The sequence below is a fragment of the Trifolium pratense genome, linkage group LG2 (genome assembly GCF_020283565.1).
Source record: "Trifolium pratense cultivar HEN17-A07 linkage group LG2, ARS_RC_1.1, whole genome shotgun sequence".
Taxonomy (NCBI): Eukaryota; Viridiplantae; Streptophyta; class Magnoliopsida; order Fabales; family Fabaceae; genus Trifolium; species Trifolium pratense.
This window is the reverse complement of record NC_060060.1, coordinates 26208613-26220100: the sequence shown is the minus strand read 5'-3', so window position 1 is coordinate 26220100 and position 11488 is coordinate 26208613. Positions and strand designations below refer to the sequence as shown.

At 34.3% G+C, this 11488-nt stretch overlaps 1 protein-coding gene across 1 annotated transcript; it reads right to left on the bottom strand.

Moving 5' to 3' along the window:
• Positions 1 to 857: 857 nt before the first annotated feature.
• Positions 858 to 6875, bottom strand: LOC123911607 (ASC1-like protein). The gene is made up of 6 exons (XM_045963062.1): positions 6585 to 6875; positions 4306 to 4535; positions 4038 to 4193; positions 3360 to 3545; positions 1495 to 1679; positions 858 to 1169 (listed from the first exon to the last, which is right to left on the bottom strand). Exons 1-6 carry the CDS (start codon positions 6720 to 6722, stop codon positions 1138 to 1140), a joined length of 927 nt encoding a protein of 308 aa, XP_045819018.1. The 5' UTR covers positions 6723 to 6875; the 3' UTR covers positions 858 to 1137.
• Positions 6876 to 11488: the final 4613 nt, after the last annotated feature.

Here is an 11488-nt window from a genome sequence, read left to right as displayed (position 1 = left end):
ACAATTAATTAAGGTTCATTGAGGAACCATATAATCGAATTTATCTAGCCAATAAAATTTATACTCAAGGATCATCCATGCAACATTTAACCATACAAGAAATTTGCATAGCCAAATAGAAATTGAATTTTAAAAGTTCAATTTTTATTGACTATGCAACACATATTAATACATGTTGAATTTTAAAATTCTATTGAACTTTAAAATTCTATTTTAAAAGCAACGCATATTAGTACATGTTGAATTTTAATGGTAAGTTTAGTCCTTTATAATGTTGCAATTTGGACGTGACCAAAAAAATAGTCCTCAATTTTGAAAACTTTTTACAAAAAATGAAAATTTTTAATCTTCAAAATAGTCCATGTAAAATGGAAATATGGACTAAAAGTGAATAATTTTTTTTGAGGGACAACTTAAAAACGCTTGAGTTTGTAGGGACTAAACATATATTTAGCCCTTTAAAAAAAAAAACAAAACTATAATTTTCGAAGGCCCAAATTATAAATTCGTCTTTAGGCCACAAAAATCTAAAATTTTCTCATCCACTTTCTCGCATACTCCCCTAGCACGCAAAAAAAAATCGAAAAATACGTTCCGAACTGTGTTTTTCTAGTGTAAAATTTACACTATAAAAAATTCGGAAAACGTTTTCCGAATTGCTAGAGGGTAGGGGAGAAAGTGAGTGGGTTGGATGAGAAAATTTCCAAAAATCTTAGAGACGGCCCAGCATGTGTGGCCGTCTTAACATATATTGAAAGATTCAAACAAGCACGATGCAAACCTTTGTGTGTTCCATTGATTGAGCATTTCAAACAAGGTCACAAAATGTCCAAAGAATGAAGAGGAAAAAGATGAAATGAGCAAGAAGATACCCTATTCTCCTGTTATGAGAAGTCTTATGTGAGCATTGGTTTGTACAATACCTAAAATTGCTTATATTGTAGCAGATTCTCTTATAATTTCTATTGTAACTGCTTAGAGTCTATTTTGATTTCACATAAGAGAGAATTTCTGCTGGTATTTCCCAACGAATTTTGGTTAATTTTACATTGTCATCACATAAAATGTGACTATTTGTGTAAAAAAATTGATACCATTTCAAATAAAGCGTGATAATCGTCAATCTTGTTGTCATGCTCATTCTTCGTGTTCATGTTCATCTTCAGAATCTGCACATAAAAGAAAATATCACAAGCAGTAATTTACATTTAGACAACCAGTTAAGCTTTTTACAGGCTAAAGCCATTAATAAAACTATGGCTATGTAGATGGATCTTCCACATCAAGATTGATATAATGAAAGGTGATAATTTCTAATGTTATGGATCATTAAATTATCTATGCCCTTTTATCACATCTACTACCACTTCATGCATATCTATATCGCGCATGTGTGTGTGTTTAATTCCATATAGATTTTAAGAGGAATCAATTATTGCAGATGGTATTTTTTCCAACCAAAAAGTCATATATGCAATGAATCTTTCAACTTACCAGATCGAATATCTTCACTAACTTTTCCTCTTGCTCGGATTTGACCAACAAGCATCCGAAGAATCAACACCCACCAATAAATATTAAGAACAAGCAGGCAAAATAGAAGAGTATTGAATACATAATAATGTATATAACCCTTCACCCAATGATTTTCAAATTTCAAGGTTTCAACCAGTTCATAGCTGCACAAAAAAATAAAAATTAGATAGAGTAATAAAATGATATGTGAACGGATCTGGCTCCTCTAAACTATGTGACTTACTTTACGGTATAAAATGAGCACTATCAATTATCACTATAGATATGCATTATAACTGATTTTATTTTTATTTTTTTGCTAAAACCTCTTGATTGTCTGACGTTATACTTTACTCACTACAGAGGAGTCAACTGCTGATAAACAAACACATGTTGACACAAAATCAATAGTTGTTTTATTCTTCAACGGTCGAGACTTTATACTTTACTCAGTAAAGAGGAATAAAACTTGTTGGGTTTTTGTATGTTGGCTACATTTTGCAAACACATCATTTAGCCAAAGTGTTGGGACATATGTGCTTACATCAAATGTTGAGACAGATGTACACACATATTGGAACAACACCTATGTGATCTGATTGCGCGCCAGCTTGCGTTATTATTTTATATTCAATCTTTTGAAGATTTGCTTGAAGAATTATTTCGTGGTTACTTATACAACAAGGCGCACGTGGTCTATTAGTTTCTGAAGGCAGTCGAACCCTAGTTCTATTTTCTAAAGGAATGTAATAACTTTAGAAAATATATTATTTGATTCAAAAATATGTCTGCTGCTGCCGCAAGGTTTTGAAGACCTAATTCTGTCTTGGAGCCCAAGCTATTCCACTGCTATTTAAAGGGTGCTGCTAACCCTGTTTTACTCACCGAAACCGAAGCTGAAATAGAATATCAAAGATGTAGTCTTTTAGGGTTTCGTGTCTTTGAGCCACTCTCTAGGAGAGTTGGTGTAAAGTGAACCACTCGGGTTGTGAGATGGTCATTGTATCCTCACTCAGAAACCTGTAGGTAATGAGTTGAGTATTGTACTTGGAGGAAGCTTTTAAGCAACTCCAAATTGTGAACTTAGTCAAGGGTGTTGGCTAGGTATTAGTTTCATGGAAGTGTGTCTTCTTGATTATTCAGAATTGTTCTGTTGATCCATCCGCTGTCTGTGATTGAAGAGGGAGTTGAGGAGGGCTTCATACCTAGGTGAGTCTTAGGTAGAAAGTATAGCACGGGTAGTGATTAAGTGAGAAGATCGTAAACGAGGAGTTTGCTGTGTGGTCATCGAATTGATACTATTTAGTGGACTTTATCCCTGGCTTGGCATGCTCCCAGAGTAGGCTGTTATGCTGACTGGGTTAACAATTCTGGTGTGTTGTTTATGCTTTTCAATATACGTTTTTAATACTTTGATTTTTTGTTCTTACTGCTAAGACAAGTGTTACGACAAGTGTCTAAACATCGTGGACAACACTTGTCTACTGTATACCGGAATTTCAAAACTGTTGATGAGAAATTCAATTGTTGATAAACTAACGCATCCATGGTTCGTCATGCATGTTGACATAATATCAATGGTTGAGGTTACTTTCTATATCATCTAAAGTGAATTGCTCATTTTAGGGAAGTAAAATACAAATTAACCTGCACAACTTCCAATTGTTAAGAAAGAAAAGTGTACCTATGATTAATGTATATTTGGGAACTTTTAACTTCCAATTAAATGCTTACACACATTATATAATTCACCTAGATTAGCAACTACAGAGGCAAAGATCGGAAATTTTAACAGGCGACAGAAAGAAAATAAAACACAAATTGGGAACTGATTTAACACAAACCTTGTACTTCGAAGAACCCAGAATGGGTAGTAAACGACACGTAGCATGGTGAAAGACAGCACAAAAAGAATAAATGCACAGCTAGCTATTTTTTCAGCACCACTGTATTTGGACATTTTCCCTATCTCCAGAAACACGTCAGTAGCATCATGAAGAGCTAAAACAACTGATCCAATTCGAACAAACCTGAGTGTATTGAACAAATAAGAATAGCAAATATACTGTATGAAATATCAAAATGAACTAGTGAAGTATATTTAAATAAACGGCGCAGCTATTTAGTACGAATGGGTCGCACACGAAATGCAAGACCATATGATAAGTCACATACTTTACTAACCTTTTGGTTTAATTTTAATATTTTATTTGTATAAAAATAAAGAAATTCGATAGTGCTGCAACAGTCTACCCAAAACAGGATTTATTGCTTAAGCACTCTCCGGCCTTCGCACGTATCTTCTGTGTTGCAAGAATAAGAAAGGTAACATTTTTTACACGTAGAACTACGTGTCATTCTTTGGTTTCGTTGAAAACTAGCTTCGTAAGTTTAAGCATTTTCCTTAAATAAAATAGAAATAGCACAGCATCAAAAGTCCATAATGTGTTAATAAAACTAATTTCTGTAGAGACACTAACAGTTTTCTTGAGGTAAAAGGCATCAAGGCAATGAAGTTGTACCTAAAAATGTAGGATAACACAATGAGACTGAGAGAAGCAACATGATGTGTCATTGAAATCCCAAAGTCAGAGCGTCTTGTTTCCCAGAATATTAAAGCAAGTATGGAGTATGAATAAAATCCAGCACCATACATATATAGCCCCTTCAATTTCAATCTGAAAATGCCAAATGGTTACTGCTGAATCGATCAACTTAAGTTGACTGTTAAATTGAAATTGCATGCAACTGAAAAACAACAGTAATTGGGAATATAAACAACAATCTTACTTAATTTTTTGATCCGGCCATCTCTGATTCCCTGGCCCAACCCAAAAATATCTTGTATCAGTAAACCAAGGCTCATTGTAGGTTACAGACAATGCAAAAATTTCTGCGGATAGAAAATAAACGCATTTCCACGCTGATTCCTTAAATTTTCTAATCTTCTTTCTGCTATCATCTGTATGAAAATCAAGCACCTCATGTCCCTTTCCAAAAATGAATCGTCTGGCCAATTTCTACACATTCCATTCACTTCAGATTGACTAAAATAATCAAATTATCCACACACAAAAAATGATAGATGCATAGAAAGACAATAATGAAAATTAGGCCGTGGGAAATAAAAATTAGACAAAAGAATGAAAAGAGACAATTAATAATTGTGAAGATAATTGTGAAACAATAATAATTGTGAAACATTTATATGGTTTGTTTGAAGATCAGGATAAGATAGATATAATACGATAAACAATCACATCATGTCTTTATTCACTGTTTATTATTGCAGCATGATAAGATAAGCCAATCATGTAACTCTATCTAATCATGTCAATCTAGTGTAAATTTTATCATTAGGTGAAGTATGAGTTAGAAACTAATAGGATTAATTTGGAGCACATGGAATAACAATTCAAAAGAAGTCCTATTCATCAGAAATGCATAAGTGTTAATGCATTCACCCGAAAAATGTAGGTAATCTTGGACTTAAAGCAAAGTGCTCGATCTACATTGAGCAAATGCAGATGTTTCGTTTCTACAACTCAGTTTTACTAAAGCCTATAGAAGCAAGAAAACTGACGCAGAGAACCTACATTTAGGAGATAAGAGGTTAAACAAAGCTCTTTTGCATTATCAGTTAAGATGGCCTTGATTTGTTTCTCAAATTGCGAGAGAAATTTTATGAAGAAACATTGAATGCAGTAAGGCTCCTCTAACTTGGACTTGATAAGGCAAATCCAAACAAATCCTGCGCAACCATCCACAATGATGACCAAGTATTGCTTACTAAGTGGAGTTGTGGAACAACCCCCACATATGACAAAGGATAAAGTCGATGACAAGTTTTAAAAGCAACTATCTTATCTTCCAACCATTCTAATACCAACCAAATCATTCTTTCCAAGTCCTATCAACAACAACACCAACCTTGCTTTTATCATACCCTAACTTTAAATATGCATCACTGTCCAATCCCTTAGCATTTTTACCCACCAACTTAGTGTCTTAAAGGCTTGCAAAGCCAAAACTTAGTATATACAATTACATTCATAGATTAACTATTAAGGGTCTGCTTGGATTGACTCATTTAAGCTTATCCAGATGCAAACATACATGTGAGAAACTGTTTAGGAGAACATATAAAAACATATTATGACATATTCATAAGTTATTTTTAGCTTATTTTCATAATCTCTCAATGATACCTTATGAATATAGCTTATAACTAAACTAACCAAGTACTTGAGATCAAGTGATTAATGAGCTCCTTTAGGACAAATCGTTCGGGAAAACCCGAGTTCGATTCCTCATGGAAACAATTCTTGGCCAAACTTTACTAACCTAATGGCCGAACTCTGGATTACCAGGGCCTCTCCCGTTAATACCAAATAAAAAAACCCTATAATCCAAACAGGCCCTAAGTGTTCAAGTATTCCAATTCCCTATTGTAAAATATAACTATAACTATACTCACAAACTATCTAACCCATTTGTGTTAGGAACAAAGAAAATCGAATCGGAAGGAAGAATAGTATTATTGATAAAAGAATTGTACAGTTTACAAAGGATCTCTCCTTTCACAGTTTCACTCAGAATCTATGAAATGAAAATAATGATTTTGTAATATCTCCTTATTTCTCTATCTATACATGGTCCTATGATATCCTTGTAATTCACTAACTGATTTCACAACTTTAGAGTGAAATGAAATGAAATAAAACCAAGTAAGCTCCCTATAAAACCAATCGTTCAGTCGAACCCGAGTTCGATTCCTAATCCGAACTCTGGATTACCAGACTCCTTCCCCCACCCCCCACCCCCCCCACCCCGGAAGGAGGATTACCAGACTCCTTCCCCCCCCCCCCCCCCCCCCCCCCCCCCCCCCCCCCCCACACCCCGGAAGGATTAATCTAATTAGTAATTTGTTTATTTTAGTTAGAAAAAAAGGGTTCTTGAAATCCCTAACTCAAATTGATTCATAAAATGAAACTACCTTTACTAATAAAATTTAGCACATTAGAAAAAAGAAAGAAGAGTAAAAAGTAGTAGAAGATTTAGAAGAATACCTCGAAAAGGAAACTGTCGAGAAAGAAACGAAGAGAAGGAAAGAAGAAAGCGAAGAAAGGAAGAAGGAAGAAATCACGATAAGCTGGGAAGGATTCATGTTGCCAGTCAACGGAGGTAAGTTGTTGAATCCAATCCATTGATGCGTTGCCACCCAAAACGTTTTGGTTTGGTTTGATTGCAGTTGAGTAGAGTAGAGTAGAGACAGAGTTGAATTTAATTTAATTCAATTATTATTTCCTAATTTGTACAATCATATATTTATCGTTAATCTATTTATATAACAAACATTGATGTTGGTTTGGTTGCCAAGACTGAATAGTCAACTTATGTCATCGTGGGACGCATTATCACCAATTCATTTAGATTGAGATTGATTTAAACTATTATTAATATGGACCCGCGATATATATATTATATAATTAATAATTATACACATATTTTTTTGTTGTACAATTATACACATTTTTTAATTTTTTTTAGGCTAAATTGCAGTTTTGGCCCCCACGTTTCATAATTGTGCGATTTTGACCCTCCACGTTTCACATGTGCGATTTTAGCCCCCCAGGTTTGCCCCCTTTTGCATTTCTTGGTCAAAAATAGTCAACGGGGACCAAGAAATGCAAAAGGGAGCAAACGTGGGGGGCCAAAATCGCACATTTGAAACGTGGGGGGCCAAAATCGCACAATTATGAAACGTGGGGGGCCAAAATCACACATGTGAAACATGGGGGGCCAAAATCGCACAATTATGAAACGTGGGGGCCAAAACTGCAATTTAGCCTTTTTTTTATGATAAGAGGATTATAGTTATACATTGTTGCGGAGTCCGGGGGAGCTCGGGAGAAACAATTGGCCAATGCTCCAGGACCACACAAGAGAGGGAGATGTCACATCCCAATCCAAAACCTTAAGGTGTTAGGTTAATTGGTCACCTTTCTTATAAATCCAACATTTTTCCCCCACATAGTCGATGTGAGACTTAAACACTCGCACTTGAAACCCAACAATCAACATACGTAGTATACATATTTATTGTCCGGTGGACAACTTGTGAAGGTGGTGCACCGTAACATTAGCCTATGCTTCCAATACATTTATTTAGACGATGTAAAACAATTTTAACATCACAAAGAAATATTATTCCTTCAAACATGACTACAAAGTTTAAACTTATTATCTTTAGAGGAGTGCTAGCAACACACTCCAATAACAAACACACTCTAACACACTCTCTTTTATTGGTTAAAATTTATATGGGTCCCATAAAAGTTATATGGGTCCACATTTTTTTATGGGACCCATGTGAATTTCAACCAATAAAAGAGAGTGTGTTGGAGTGTGTTTGTTAAAGAGTGTGTTGCTAGCATTATTCTTATCTTTAATATATTCTTTAAACAAAAAATATATTTTCTAGCGTAAATTAAACCTTGATCAAAATGATATCTCTTCACCACAAGCGAAAAAGAGACCAGAAGAATTACTATCTTGCAATATTGTCAATCTCACAATAGGTTCATCACCTTCATCGGGTGTTAGAACACCATTACCATGATTCATATCAGTTTTCACAAAACCATGATAAATTGCATTTATGCAAAAAGAAGGGTACTTTCTTGACCAAAATTCTTGTGTAGGCATTAAGAGCAACTTTTGAAACAATAGTTAGAGGTCAACCTTTGGTTTCTAGTGAACCCTCCTTATAATCCTTTAGAAATTCATTTAAAATTTCATTAATCATTTCTTCAGTGAGATTTTGTACACCACTTAGTATTTCTTTAGGCCAGCCATCTTGCATAATCTGCTAACAAACTCACAACATCCAAGTTAATAGCATACAACGGCAAAATGCCTACAAATAATATGATAAAATTAAAGTCACCGGAATGTCCATGCTTCCGGATCTGTAACGTTGATGCCCAAATCATTGATTGAATCTACAATTGATTGAAGATGATCTTTCGATATGAATTAAACGAACACGGCGACAAGACGAAAAATACAACAACGCCGTAACAAGACGACGACCAACACAAACGCCGCACTCAGACGTCGAAATCACAAATAACAAAGAAAACAACCAAAAGACTCAATTTATGTGAAAATAACTTATTTAAATTAAAAGCAAGGAAACAAAATGCAAATGGGTGATTTTAAGTCAAAAATGACCTCAAACCACCCCTAACAGGTGAGGAAGGAGAAAACTTAAAATGAAAAACTAGGGCCGGCTCACAAGAGAGGCGAGAGAACTCTGAAGCTAACAAGTTTCACATTTTAAACTCAGTTCGGCTTACTCAAAATCTCTTTTATACCCTCCAAAATATTAAAAAAACTTTGGTAATGGAAGAAATGAAAATCATAGAAAATGAAGAGGATACTTACTCCTAGCAAATATGTCTCATTTTCAATTTGGTCATTGTAAAAAAAATTGATTTTAGTGTTTGCAAAGTCTCAAAACTTTTAAAATAGTCCACGAGCTGAATTTTTTGCTAACATTTTAAATTTTTGATAATTTGACAGATGCTGAGTAGACTTCAAATCATCACATATTTGACATGTCAACAAAAAATCTAGTTTATGGACCATTTTAAAAGTTTATAAATTTTGCAGAGACTATCTAGTAGTCAAAAAAAAAAAAATTAGGCATGACAATAAGGGCGGAGTTGATTTTTGCCTTTTCCTTCTTAAAATTTAAATTGTATTTTGTTATTTTTTATTAAAAAAATATTTAAGATGGTCTCGCTACCACTTTACAATATAATAAGTGCCACTTTACAATATAATAAGTGTATTAAGTTTTAAGATGGTCTCGCTGCCACTTTATTGATCACTTGGATTACTCTGTAAGTTAGTTAGCTTTCCATTAAGTTTTTGCATTTTTCTTACCTGATTGCGTCCAAATAAGTGAGGTGTGAATTTAGTCACTAGACTATAGAAACAAAAAAAAAAAATGCTAAAAATGTTTTTTGTAGAAATTCTAATATTATATTATTTTTTTATTGAAACTTCAATATTATTGCAAATCCCAAATATCTCAAAAATTATTATTATTATTATTATATTATTATTATTTTGTAGAAACTCTCTCAAATATTATATATATATATATATATTTGTTTTTTTAAAACTCTCACAAATTAACGAGTTGCAAAAAGCAACCCCACAACAATACCAATTGCATTGCTGCCTCCTTGATGAGTTGTTGAATGATAGCCTGTTCTTGGACTAAACGGTGCTGTTGTGAACTTGTGAACACACACATCACATGACCAGCGTTCAGCAATCCTCCAACCTGGGAAACCAATTATTCGATGAATGAACAATAAACACAAACAACCCTTTATTTTTACTGGCTCAAATGATATATATAAGCAAGAGGAGCTCTCCAAAAAGGAAAAGAGCAAATCTAACTATGGGTCTTACGGGAGATATACCACCGCCTTTGAATGGTACCAGTAATCGCCGATAGAGCTAGTCAGTAGTGCCATAAAATGATCGTAGTAGATCAAGACACTCATATGCAGCTAGCGAAGTATAAACTTTGACAGAGCTAGTTAGTAGTGTCAAAAAAGTATAAATTTTGACACTTATTAAAAAAACTATTTAGCCAATACTCATAATTTTCGTTGTGAATCACACTAGTTATTTTTTTTTATAAACATCACACCATCTCTATTTATCATTTATTTTTATTTATTAATAATTTTTAAAAAATAAATTGATTTCAGTATGTTATTAAATTTATAAATTAGTTTTATTTATTAGGAAAAATTACATCTTTATCCTTTAGGTAAATTGCTTATAAAAAAAGAAAGTATTTTGTTAGCATGTAAAAAAGAAATGTTGGGCTGAAAATACGGCCCACAATAGACAGCGTAATATTGAGGCAAGTTCCAACAAGATCCAATCTCCATAAAAAAGGTATCACCCTTGACTTACTTTGCCCTCTTTGCTCTAGTGAGGAGGAATCCTCGCAGCACTTGTTCTTGAAGTGTGATATGTTTAAACTTACCCTTTTTGCATCTCATCTTGGCTCCCATATCCCTATAGATATTGATTTGCATGACTGGATTCTGAAATGGTTGGTGTGCCAGGACCCTCTTGGTGTCCAATTATTTTGCACTTTGTTGTGGAAATTTTGGGCCGGAAGGAACGCTGTGATTTTTAACGGTTGGCAAATGGATCCAACTTTTTTGGCCCTTGATGCTTTGAGTTTTGTCCAGGAGTTTAATGAGGCTAATCCATCAAGAAATAGAAGAGCTCTAGTTTCACAAAGCATTTCTGAACCCTCTCGGAGTACATGTACATCTATGAATTCTATGTTTGTTGATGCAGGGTGCTGCAACTCAGGCCATACAGTTTGGGGTCTAGTTCTACGTAATTTGAATGGTGAAACAGTCTTTAGTGCTTGCAAAAGAGAGGACATCACTGCTGAACCTCTTTTGGCGGAAGCATTAGGGGTGCGTTGGGCTCTTCAAGTAGCCACTGATCAAGGTGTCAATTCCGTTTCAATTTATTCAGATGCGGCAAATGTGGTAAATTGCATCAACAAAAGATCAAATTTTGCTGCTATTAATTTAATTGCTCAGGACTGTAGAAACTTGATGGCTGGATTGGGAAATGTTTCTGTAATGTTTATTAGTAGAACACAAAACTGTGATGCCCATAATTTGGTCTGTTTGGCTAAGGTTGTGGGTAGTAGGACTTGGTTAGGGGTAGCCCCTCTTGTATCAGTTTATTCTGTTTCTGCAGCTGTGCCTGCTGCTGGTTGTAATGTCTTTAGCTGTGTTCCGGCTTCTTAATGAAATTGTTTGAAATTCAAAAAAAAAAAAAAAAAAAATATTGAGGCAAGTTAAAAAAAGATCCGTTGCGCCCTAATCCGCGAATATATATATAGATAGACAGT